At 49.4% G+C, this 12298-nt stretch overlaps 1 protein-coding gene across 1 annotated transcript; it reads right to left on the bottom strand.

The window, feature by feature from the left end:
* Positions 1-4986: 4986 nt before the first annotated feature.
* top3a (DNA topoisomerase III alpha) lies at positions 4987-12232 on the bottom strand. The gene is made up of 19 exons (XM_047037632.1): positions 11725-12232; positions 11515-11574; positions 11133-11206; positions 10846-10921; positions 10612-10720; positions 10165-10308; positions 9835-10005; positions 9622-9722; positions 9469-9543; positions 9250-9332; positions 8935-9142; positions 8563-8748; positions 8227-8356; positions 7990-8103; positions 7705-7870; positions 6949-7095; positions 6653-6775; positions 5786-6519; positions 4987-5547 (listed from the first exon to the last, which is right to left on the bottom strand). The coding sequence occupies exons 1-19, from the start codon at positions 11929-11931 to the stop codon at positions 5393-5395; spliced, it is 3063 nt and encodes a 1020-aa protein (XP_046893588.1). The 5' UTR covers positions 11932-12232; the 3' UTR covers positions 4987-5392.
* Between the last annotated feature and the right edge of the window lie 66 nt (positions 12233-12298).

Genomic DNA, 12298 nt, shown 5'->3' with positions numbered 1-12298 from the left:
AAAACAGATGGAGAAAGTCAGACAGACAGACAGACACAGACACAGACACAGACACAGAGACAGAGACAGAGACAGAGACAGAGACAGAGACAGAGACAGAGACAGAGACAGAGACAGAGACAGAGACAGACAATCCGACAGACAGGCAGAGGAGGCTGGAGGTTACCGGCAGGGAGGTGAGCTGGTTGCGGCTGAGGTTGAGGGTCTCCAGCTGGGTCCACTGGTCGATGCAGAGAGACAGCTCAGAGATCTGGTTGCTGCTCAAGTTGAGCCTCTTCAAGCTGCCCAGCGAGTACAGACACTCTGGGACACGGGTCAGGTCGTTACAGGACAGGTCCACGTCTGACCAGGACAAACACACAGCCGCATGAGGGAGAGTGTGTGTGCAGGTGTGTGTGTGAATGTGTGTGTGGATATAAGTGACCAGAGAGCTGTGTGTGTGTGTGTGTGTGTGCGTGTGTTACCAGCAAGGTGTGCTAGTCCCTCTAGACTGGTGGGCATGTTGCTCTGGGTGCGCTGTGTGTTCCTCAGGTGAAGGGTCTGCAGAGCCACCATGGCAGGAAGCTGGCTGCTCACACACACACACAGATGAAAACAGCACACATTTAGAACAAAGCATACTACTGAAGCTGGTCATGTATTGATAGGGTTAGCGGTTCTACAGAGTTCAACATGGTCTGACATGGTTCGATGGTCGTTTAGGGAACAAAGTGCCATGTTTCTCTATGGTTCTCCCTGGTTCTACCGTGGCTAAGGTCTCATGCTTCTCCCTGGTTCTACCGTGGCTAAGGTCTCATGCTTCTCCCTGGTTCTACCGTGGCTAAGTTCTCATGTTTCTCCCTGGTTCTACCGTAGCTAAGGTCTCATGGTTCTCCCTGGTTCTACCATAGCTAAGGTCTCATGCTTCTCCATGGTCGTACCGTAGCTAAGGTCTTATGGTTCTCCGAGGTTGTACCGTAGCTAAGGTCTTATGGTTCGCCAAGGTTCTACCGTAGCTAAGGTCTTATGGTTCTCCCTGGTTGTACCGTAGCTAAGGTCTTATGGTTCTCCCTGGTTGTACCGTAGCTAAGGTCTTATGGTTCTCCCTGGTTGTACCGTAGCTAAGGTCTTATGGTTCGCCAAGGTTCTACCGTAGCTAAGGTCTTATGGTTCTCCATGGTTGTACCGTAGCTGGGCGTGCATCAGGGGGTTGTTGTTGAGGACGAGGGTCTGCAGGTGCACCAGACGTCTCATCTGCGGGGGCAGGCTGTCCAGCTTGTTATCGCTCAGGTCCAGGTACAGCAGGTCGGTCAGATTGATGAACAGCTGGTTGGGGATGCTGTCGATGGCGTTGTGGCTGAGGTTGAGGACCAGCATGTTCTTGGAGTTCTCCAGGTCTCTGGGGATCTCCGTCAGCTGGTTGTAGCTCAGGTCCTACGCAGGGTCACCACAATCACGGGTTAACTCGCTGAGCTAAAGCCAAAGGTTAGAGTGTATTAAGGTAGCCTGTTTTGCTGACGTCAAGGCATTGCTAGTGTGCATTATTCAGCTTGTCCTTGATATGACACTATAGATTCTAATGGAAAGTCCTGAGGTGTTAGTTACTGAAGTGGAAAGAGAGCTACAGAAAGAGCTAGTACAGCAGTTCCAGCCTCTCTGAGAGGAAGACGAGAGAGAGAGAGAGAGAGAGAGAGAGAGAGACAGAGACAGAGACAGAGACAGAGAGAGAGAGAGAGAGAGAGAGAGAGAGAGAGAGAGAGAGAGAGAGAGAGAGAGAGAGAGAGAGAGAGAGAGAGAGAGAGAGAGAGAGAGAGAGGGGGGGGGGGGTAAGAGGGTGGAGAAGATAAAAGAAGTGAAGAACGAAAGGAGCACAGTGAATAGGAATGGCCAGGACATTGCTCACTCTGCACATTTGTAATAGAACCCAATCACCAGTCTTCAAAAGAAATAGGCCCTCCAGCAACCAGATCAGACTCAGTCAGACCCAGAGGGGGAACTGACAGACCCAGCTGCAGGAGAGAGGGTTCATACCAGCACAGACAGGTCGTCCAGCTGGAAGATGTCATCTGGGACTCCTGTGTTCTTCAGGTTATTTGCTCTGGCCACCACCGCCTGCAAATGAACAGCACAAGCAGGCTCAAAGACTCTTAAACTCAATGGTGTGTGTGTGAGAGAGAGAGAGAGAGAGAAGCAGAGAGAGAGAGAGAGAGAGAGAGAGGATATAGAGAGTGAGAGAGAGAGAGAGAGAGAGCGAGAGAGAGAGAGAGAGAGAGAGAGAAAGAGAGTGAAAGAGAGAGAGAGAGACATAGACATAGACAGAGAGAGAGAGAGAGAGACATAGACATAGACAGAGAGAGAGAGAGAGAGAGAGAGAGAGAGAGAGAGAGAGAGAGAGAGAGAGAGAGAGAGAGAGAGAGAGAGAGAGAGAGGATAGTGTGTGTGTGTGTGTGTGTGTGTGTGTGTGTGTGTGTGTGTGTGTGTGTGTGTGTGTTTTACCCGTAGGTTGGGCAGACTGGACAGCTCTCCATGCAGAGTGGTGAGGCTGTTGTGGCTCACAGATAGATGTTCCTAAGAGGAAGAGACACACACACAGGCAGTTTGCAAATACACACACTTTGTTTTGGGACAGCTATGTTATCACAGCAAGTCAGAGGGGAAAACAGTTATCACATAAAACATTCCCAAAACATTGTTCATGTCATTTCTAAAACAGATAAGATGTAATCCAGGTTCATGATAGTGCTCAAACACCAGCCTATCAGGGAGCAGGACATTGTACTGTCATATAATGAACCCCTGTATTAACCTCTGCCTGGTTATCACTCAGGACCACCCTGATGATCACACAAGGTTCAGGGGTTGAGATAAGCCAATCAGGAGGGTAGGGGGGCGGCTACAGTACTGCCTGCCTCTCAGTCAAACCAGGCCAGGGCTGCTAACAGGGCTGGCAGGAGACCTGGAAGACATGACTGTCCATCTCCACTAAAACTAGATAGAATGTATGAACGTATGAATGTATGAAGAATGTTGGAGTCGGAGCAAGGCACTTCACCCTACTTGCCTCGGGGGAATGTCCCTGTAATAATACTGTAAGTCGCTCTGGATAAGAGCGTCTGCTAAATGACTAAATGTAATGTATGAACAAATAATGAGGCAATAGCTGATCCACTGATTGTGATGACTTCTGTGGGAGAGATCAAGGGTTTCCTATGTACTTGTGTTAGTGCGGTCAGACCAGACCAGACCAGACTGGGCCAGACCAGACCAGGCCAGACCAGACCGGGCCAGACCAAACCAGACTGGACCAGACCAGGCCAGACCAGACCGGGCCAGACCAGACCAGACTGGGCCAGACCAGACCAGACTGGACCAGACCAGACCAGACCGGGCCAGACCAGACCAGACCAGACCAGACCAGGCCTCGGAGCAGGACTCACCAGCTTCTGCAGTGATGCCAGTTCCTCTGGGAGGTAGCACAGCCCTGTCCTGTTCAGCTTCAGCCAGCGGAGACTGCTCATAGACTTGACATGTTCTGGGAAGTAACCTCCCTGGGGAGGAAGGGAGAGATGGGGGGGGGGGAGAGAACGAGAGAGAAGGCCAGTGAGGCAATAAGTAATAACAGAAGGATTAACCAAATAGCCTCCATATCTTGCTGTAGAGATGGACCATCAGCGTAACACTCATCACCATGCAGCCTCCACCATAACATGAACAGCATGCTTGTTCTTGAGGTGCAACAGGGCTTCGATTTTAACAGAAACCGAAAAGCATAATGCCAACTACATAGAATTCCAAATCAACTGAAAAAAGCCTTTTTTGGCAACCAAGGGGAAGCCTGTGTGACAACACCAGCTGAGGTCATGATCTCTCTTCCTGGTTTCCTTGGCACTGGGTGTGTCTGACCGTGTTGAGCTGAAAGTGGTGGCTAAACTGTCAAGGCCCTGACAATACAGGATTCTAAGTAAACCTAGCAATGCCTGGCCTAGCAATGTCAATTGATGTTCTCAAACACAATGTCAATAGACATGCCAGCTGTCCTGTGGTGCTATGTTGACATGTATGGCTGTATTTGAAATCCTGGTGGGGCAGTGGGGCAATGTGTACAGTGTTCAAAAACGTGCTTTTCGGCAATGTCTGACATCATACCCTATTAAAGCAGCTAGCTAGACAGACATCTAATGTGGCAGGTAGTGTGGCTTCCCTAGGCAGATTTTAGAATACGTTTAACGTCAGCTGGACTGTTTCTTAGCTTAGTCCTTGTGTAGTGTAGGAGGCTAGCTTTAAATCATACTAAAGTAGTGTGACATAGCACTACTACCTGTCTGATCTATATGTAGTCCGACACTACAGACCTTTTTTTCCCACAGTACATTTTGACAACCAGCTAACGCCCAATGTTGTTCACACTTTCGTGGGTTCACAGCAACTATGACAAGCTTGCTAACGATAGCTAGCCTAGCTAACTTAAGCCGTTGTGTACTCTCGTTAGCTTGTTAGCTAGCGTTAGCAAGCTTGTCATTTCAGAGGCTAAACCACATCTCTAGCCGAATACTTGAATATATTTTAGCATTACTTGTATACCAAATACCAGCACATAAACGATCCTTACTTTGAAGTCGTTTCCACTCAGGTCCACTCCCCTGATAAAGGGGAGAACTCCGGTGGACGCCATTTCTAGTTCAGGATGTCAGTCGCTCGCCTACTGTATGCTACTCAGTCTGTTAAAGACTGACTGCTGGTTAGTGACTAGTCCGCATCAGAATAGGTCTCACCAGCACAGCTGCGGGCGAACACCCCCTTTCGGAAATAAGTGGGACTAAACATAGAATGGGATGTCCCAGTGCTATGATTCATCATTTTCTGTACTAGAAAACTTTTCAATTTTCAGAAAAATATTTGTCTATAAATTTGTTTTAATGATAGACATAACGTGCAAATTGTTCTCCCACAACAACCAAAAACAATTGAATCAAGACACAAGCTCCATAAGTTTTCAATATAGTATTTTTATTTATTGAAACCTTAGTATTCTCTGAATTCTAACAATAGCCTACATACTGTGGAAATACTTTCAAGACATTGCTTAGTTTAACAAATCTACACACATGGATTTATAAAATAGTAAACAACATACAGGCCTACATTAAAACATTCTTCTGATACAAAGGCACATAATCCAATCATTTATTTTGAATCTGCTTAAAATATGTAGACATCTTCTAAACGCTTCCGTCTTGACCCAAACCTCAACATTCCCCCCAGTCCTGCACATACAGGTGAGATTGGTACAAAGAGTTACGATCACCAGTCGAGGGATCGGAGTCGATTGTCAAGTAAGAGGACGTTATGAACTAACGCTAGTTGTGGCAGTTGTGGTCATGGCAACCGCAGCAGCGCTGGTGCGGGGCTGAGCTCAGTGCTGTGGGCAGGTGCTGCGCGTGTGTCCGGGCTGGTGGCAGATGCCACAGCTGCGTGGTTTCTTAGCAGCTGGAGGTTTGTTAGAGGGAGCAGCAGGGGTCTTCCTGCCCCTCGCTGCCCCGTCCCCCCGTTGTTGTCTCCTTCCCGACGCTGGGGAACATACAGAACAGCTTCCTACATAAGCATGTTTCGCACAGGAACGTCATCAACATCAATCTTAATTAATAAAGACATTCTAAAATGTATTCTTCTATCGCTAACTGTACTGTGTGGTGGTAGATATCTTGACTGGGGCTGTTTTGAAATGATGTTAGGAAAATGCCACAGTCACGGTGTCAGTCTCTGGGTGAGGAGTGTATGGCCTAGCAGGTGTGGTGTGTTCTCTTACCTGGCTGGGGCACGTTCTCATCGGCCCATTGGAAGAATCCGCACTGCTGTTCCCTGGGCTTACCACAGGCGTGGAAGCTCCGCCCCTTGTTAGGCCCCTCCTTCAGCACCGTACGTGTCACTGAAGGCTCGTTGCAGTTACACATCATCTCCCCCCCCTCCACCCTTCCTCCTCCCCCAGGGATGTTCCCAAACCCTGGGCCGGGCCTGGGGGGGTGAGAGGGCCGGGCCGGGGGCTGGGCTGGCCAGCTTGGTGGCGCCCCCTGCTGGCTCGGTTGATCAGCCCACAGGAAGAAATTACAGTTCCCAGAGTCACACTTGTAGAACGGCCGGCCCTTGTTGGGCCCATCTTTCCTGGTGGTCAGGAGGAGGGCGTCCTTCCCACAGTTACACACTACCACATCCCCGCTGGGGTCACCCCCACCCTGGGGGGGCCAGGAGGAGAAGGGGGGAGGGCCGGGGGGGCCAGGGGGGCGGTGTGGGTCTGCTCTGCTAGGGACAGGACAAGCCCTGGGTTGACTGGTGGCTGTTACTCCTCTTCCTCCTCCTCCACCTCCTCCTGCTCCTCTTCCTCCTGGAGCTAGGCCTCTTCCTCCTCCACCACCTCCTGCTCCTCCTCGTAGGTATTTGAGGTCCAGCACCTCCCTCAGTGTCTCGTCACAGCCTCCGATACAGCCCACAAACTCCAGAGGCATCATGGGAGGAAGACTACCCCGACGGAACTTGAACTTTAACCTGAGGAGAAGCAACATTATTATTAGGTTCAAATGACAACAAACTGACTAAGAGCACTTCCCCTAGCGTCCACATGTGCCTCAGTCTCCTCCTGGTCTGCCAGCGTGGCGCCGCCCAGACTGGTGGTACTCACATGTGGACTGGTTGAGGCTGGCAGGTGGGACACACACTGTCATCTCTGTTGACCTCCAGGACCATGTCAGGGAACCACACGGAGCACTTACACGCTGGGTAACCCACACAGGTCAGATACTTACTGAAGGAGAGAGGAGGAGGGACACACAAGAAAAGAACATGGTACATGTGAGAAAGAGAGACAGAGAGAGAGACAGAGAGACAGAGAGATAGAGAGAGAGAGAGAGGATTGTCAGCTCTGCATAGACGTCCCCCCCTCCCCTAGCCTTCCATCTCTTCCCTCCTCCTCCTCACCCGTTGCCCTCCCTCCTCTTCTTCAGCACCATGTCTCGCCCACACTGAGGACACTTCCTGACTGGGAGGGGGACCTCCAGATCCTGCTGCTCTGACTCGGTGAACTCCTGAGCTGCTCCCAGGTAAGCTGACAGAGCCTCGTCCAGCCTGAACACAACACACAGAGCAGTGTTACTGTTCTCCTCCAGCCTGAACACAACACACAGAGCAGCGTTACTGTTCTCCTCCAGCCTGAACACAACACACAGAGCAGCGTTACTGTTCTCCTCCAGCCTGAACACAACACACAGAGCAGCGTTACTGTTCTCCTCCAGCCTGAACACAACACACAGAGCAGCGTTACTGTTCTCCTCCAGCCTGAACACAACACACAGAGCAGCGTTACTGTTCTCCTCCAGCCTGAACACAACACACAGAGCAGTGTTACTGTTCTCCTCCAGCCTGAACACAACACACAGAGCAGCGTTACTGTTCTCCTCCAGCCTGAACACAACACACAGAGCAGCGTTACTGTTCTCCTCCAGCCTGAACACAACACACAGAGCAGTGTTACTGTTCTCCTCCAGCCTGAACACAACACACAGAGCAGCGTTACTGTTCTCCTCCAGCCTGAACACAACACACAGAGCAGTGTTACTGTTCTCGTCCAGCCTGAACACAACACACAGAGCAGCGTTACTGTTCTCCGCTAGCCTGAACACAAAACACAGAGCAGCAAGGCCTGCTGTGGAAGGTTCCGTTCATTCTGTGACCTACTTCTTAGCCTTCCTGACAGACTCGATGAACACAGTCTTGTACTTCTGGATGTGGTACTGGAGCACGCTGTGTTTGTCCTTCCGACCCTCTGACACCAGCTTCAAATCCGCCTCCAGCTCAGAGCGGAGGTTCGGTTTGGACATCTCATATCCCATGGAGTTATACCCTACACACACACACACACACACACACACACACACACACACACAGGCTTGAACATGGCACCCACCGGTAGTGAGGTGCAGAGCAGAAGTGATATGAGTTTCCTGCTGAGATGCACAGTACCTTCCACCAGCCCCATGCCCAGCTCCCCCGGGAGGAACCTCTGGTCAGCTGTCAGACCCACATACGAGCGACTCTTAATGGTCTCTATGTGCTCAGCATGGGTCGCATCCGTACCTGCATCAATACACACACACACACACCATCGTTTACCATCCCTGTAAGTCTGTCTCTTAGCCTGTGTGTGTAGGTGAGTGTGTGTGTGTGTGTGAGTGTGTGAGTGTGTGAGTGTGTCTGTACCGATGCCGTGTTTCTCCATGAGGGAGATGAGGTCGGCCTCAGTGAGGAGCTGAGGAGGGCTGGTCTGTCCATCTAGCATCTCTACTGCAGAGGGCTGGAACTGGGAGCCCTGCTCATACACTGGGATCACCTGCAACACACACACACAACACATGATGCCATCATCTATATGTTAGGAGTTTTCATCCACATTTCATTCTACATAGACAGACAAACACAACTATATACACAACGATCATTAATAAATCATGAATTCTAACTGAAAGTGAGCATAATCATCCATACTGACTCATCATAAAGAACTACTATAATCATCTACAACCCCATCAGACACACCTTGGCGCTCCACCTGTCGTAGGGGTAGACATCCAGGTAATTCCTGGCGATGATCATGAGTCCAGAAGCACTGAACTTCTCCTGGGCAATGTCAATGTCCACCACCGTCTCCTGCCCCACGGCATCCTGGGACACGCACGCCAGGAAGTGGCGCACAATGAACTCATACACACGCCCCTCGTTTCCCTGGAGACGGCAGGGAAGAAAGTCAACTATCTGCAGCGGCAACAACAACAACATTCTTGGCGAGTGTATTTAGCAGACTTGTGTGTTCGGTATCTGTAAGCACATTTGTGTTTACACTTAGCATGTAGTTTCAAACTTCAAATCAAATCAAACTTTATTAGAATAGCCGTTTTCACAAGTGTCTACCTGCAGTGTGTTAGTGAACTTGGTGGGGTGGATGGGGGGATGGGCCTGGTCAGTCTTGTTGCCTTGGCGGGGGTTGGGCCCCCCCTGGTCCAGGACCCTCTGGGCAAAGGGCCCCCAGGCTGGGCTGGCAGTCTGCTGCTCCACCAGGGGGACCAGGGCCAGGCCCTGGGGAAACATGTTGGTCTCTGTGCGTGGGTAGCTGATCAACCTAAGTACACACACATGTATAGACGCACACACAGTTACTGATTAGCACTGATGCAATCATTATACAAAGATGCCAGGACATATTTGAACACCAGTCATCCTACTAACCCTTGCGTATAGAGCTTTTCTGCTATCTTCATGGTCTCTTTGGCACTTATTTTCAACTTCCTTGAGGCCAGTTTTTCTAGCTCCTGTTAGATGATAAGGGACAGTCAGTGGGTGTACCTGTGTGTGTGTGTGTGTGTGTGTGTGTGTGTGTGTGTGTGTGTGTGTGTGTGTGTGTGTGTGTGTGTGTGTGTGTGTGTGTGTTTGTGTGTGTATCCTTACCACTGTGTCAAGTGGTAGTGGCCTCCATTTGCTTTTGGGTTTACTTGCTACAGAGGTAACTGTTGCCATTGGATTCTAGAAAAGAAAACAGTTAGCCGAAGGGGTTTGGCTTGTGTATCTGAGTTGATCATGTTAAGGTGAACACCTACACACCTCCATGCAGATCTGGTACAGCACCAAACAGGCTGTGTGACTGAAGAGGCGGTTTCTTTTCCAGCTGAACTCTACAGCCTCCTCATCTCTCTCATGGAGCACTGAGAGAGAGACAGAGAGAGAGACAGAGAGAGAGAAAAGGAGAAACTGTGTTTCAGAGGACGAGGAACTTCCACTGATGGGTAGTGAATGTCTGGGTGAGTGTGTGTGTACCTTTGATCTTGAAGAAGGTCTCAGGTATGAAGGCCTGGATGGCTTTAAAGCGCTCCACCACAAAACCCAGCGTGGGGAACTGACAGCTGCCATACGAGATCAGCTGATTGGCTAGAGAGGCTGGGAAGATCTTCTGGAGGCGGAGTGTCTGGAAGCGAGTGAATGATGCACCTGGAGGGGAGAGATAGATGACTGGAGGAACTCCTAATCTATCAGCTCTTTCAAAGAACTATAATATTGGTACATGTCTGGTGTCTGTCCAACCACAACTCTCGAAGTGAACAGAAGTGAAGCTATGTGTGTGTGTGCTTGTGTGTTGGTGTGTGTTACCTATCCTCAGGTCCAGCTCCTGGCGTACGTCTACAGCGTCGCTCACGTTCACGTTGGGTTCCGTCAGAGTCTCACAAGCACGCCGGATGGAGTTGGGTGTGATCTCAGAGAACCGTGCACGGAACACCTGGATATTTGGCTTGACTGAAACACACACACACACCAGTCAGCACACTACTACACACCAGTCAGCACACTACTACACACCAGTCAGCACACTACTACACACCAGTCAGCACACTACTACACACCAGTCAGCACACTTCTACACACCAGTCAGCACACTACTACACACCAGTCAGCACACTACTACACACCAGTCAGCACACTACTACACACCAGTCAGCACACTACTACCACACCAGTTAACAGCCACCAGAATGCAACCTCGGGATCCAACAACAAGCTGTGAACAGTGAGGATACTCCAGGTTAGGAGGGACTCAACCTGCTTTGCAGACATCTATGACCTCAAAGCCAATGTTCTCTCCCTCTCTGTCGCAGTCGGTCCATATGACCAGAGCCTGGCACAGCCTCACCTCCCTCTCCAGGGTCCGCTACGGCGGGAGGGCCGAGGGCCAAGGGACAGAGCAGGGTGAACGAGGCAAAGGTTTAGTACAGTTACACTCCATAGATGATATCAGTGACACAGAGTTTAGTGTGGTGTTGGTAGGCGAGTCACCTTGATGTTAACGGAGTTTTCGGGGCAGTACTTCTCAACCTCAGCATCGAACAGTAACACAGGATTACAGCTGTGCCTGACGACAGGACACACACACATTATATCACTTCGCATTTCCTCCATTCTGACTTGTTTCCACAAAGATCCAATGACTCGTATACAGCTGCAATTATGTACATGTAGTATATAGCTGTCTGCGATTATATACATGCAATGGACAGTGTGGAATAGTTGTCCCTCTTCTTCTCTCAACAGAACAATCCAGAGAACAGGAAGTATCTTCTCACCATTTCTGAAACTGGGTTTTGAACTCCAAACCCAGCAGATGTCCGGACACTGAGGTCATGACCACCGTCACGTCCTGTAGAGGGGGAAAGCCAATGAGACAAGCATGGCTAAACAGATACACACAACAGCTCAAACACTCACAGCATGGCTGAACAGATACACACAACAGCTCAAACACTCACAGCATGGCTGAACAGATACACACAACAGCTCAAACACTCACAGCATGGCTGAACAGATACACACAACAGCTCAAACACTCACAGCATGGCTAAACAACATTGTGTATAGCTTAGCTTACCTCAGTAGGAGCTAAATCTTTTTTTGCGTTTTGGACGTCCGTCCAAAACGCAAAAAAAGATTTAGCTGCCTCTCGCTTACCTGTCCAAAAAGGTTAAATTCATATTCATAGACTTTATTGTAGACAGACATCCCCTCTTTCTGTAAAAAAATGAAAAATCAGCATATGCAAATGTTAGGACGTTGCACTGAATAGAAAGTACATTTCATGAGTGTTTAAACATGGGTCAGTAACATAACTGCCTTGCCCGTGTGTGTGTTGCTCCGTGCACCATTTATGCCCATTCTCACCCTCCTTGATCTGCCGTTGGACATGATCTCTGCGATGCATTTGGCCGCATCATTCTTCTCAGCCACGCAGAGAACTCGCTTTATCTGAGTTCTGCGGTGCATGTCCGTCAGTGTTCCCCGTTCTGTCTGTCCACAAAACCTCCTCTGGATCTTCAGCCGTTGTAGTCCCGATTTCAACAGTGATATCCCGAGATGGACAGCTAACATTGCTGACTGGATGCCTTTTTAGCTGGACCTAGCAAGCTATCTGCCTATTTAATAAAACCAACCCATGGTCTGCTGCTGCTAAATAGTCATGCTAACTATCAAACTTCTTGTACCCACTACAAACAAAAAGTTGCTGTTTTTTGTTATAGTTGACTTGGCCAAAACAATTCGTTTCATACTGTAGCAAGCAAATGGTTATTACTGGTAAGTTTAATTAAAATACTTACATATAACTTTGCTAGCTAGCTGAGTATTCCTGTTGTGTTGACATAGCTATGTATACAAAATCCGCGCCTGTCAAGAACTGTCGTAAAACTGCTGTCGTAAAGAAAAAACCGTGTGTGCCCAAAACTTATATTTAATCATG

The sequence above is a fragment of the Hypomesus transpacificus genome, chromosome 17 (genome assembly GCF_021917145.1).
Source record: "Hypomesus transpacificus isolate Combined female chromosome 17, fHypTra1, whole genome shotgun sequence".
NCBI lineage: Eukaryota > Metazoa > Chordata > Actinopteri > Osmeriformes > Osmeridae > Hypomesus > Hypomesus transpacificus.
Note: the sequence above shows the minus strand (reverse complement) of the source record. Positions and strands in the feature narration are given on the sequence as shown.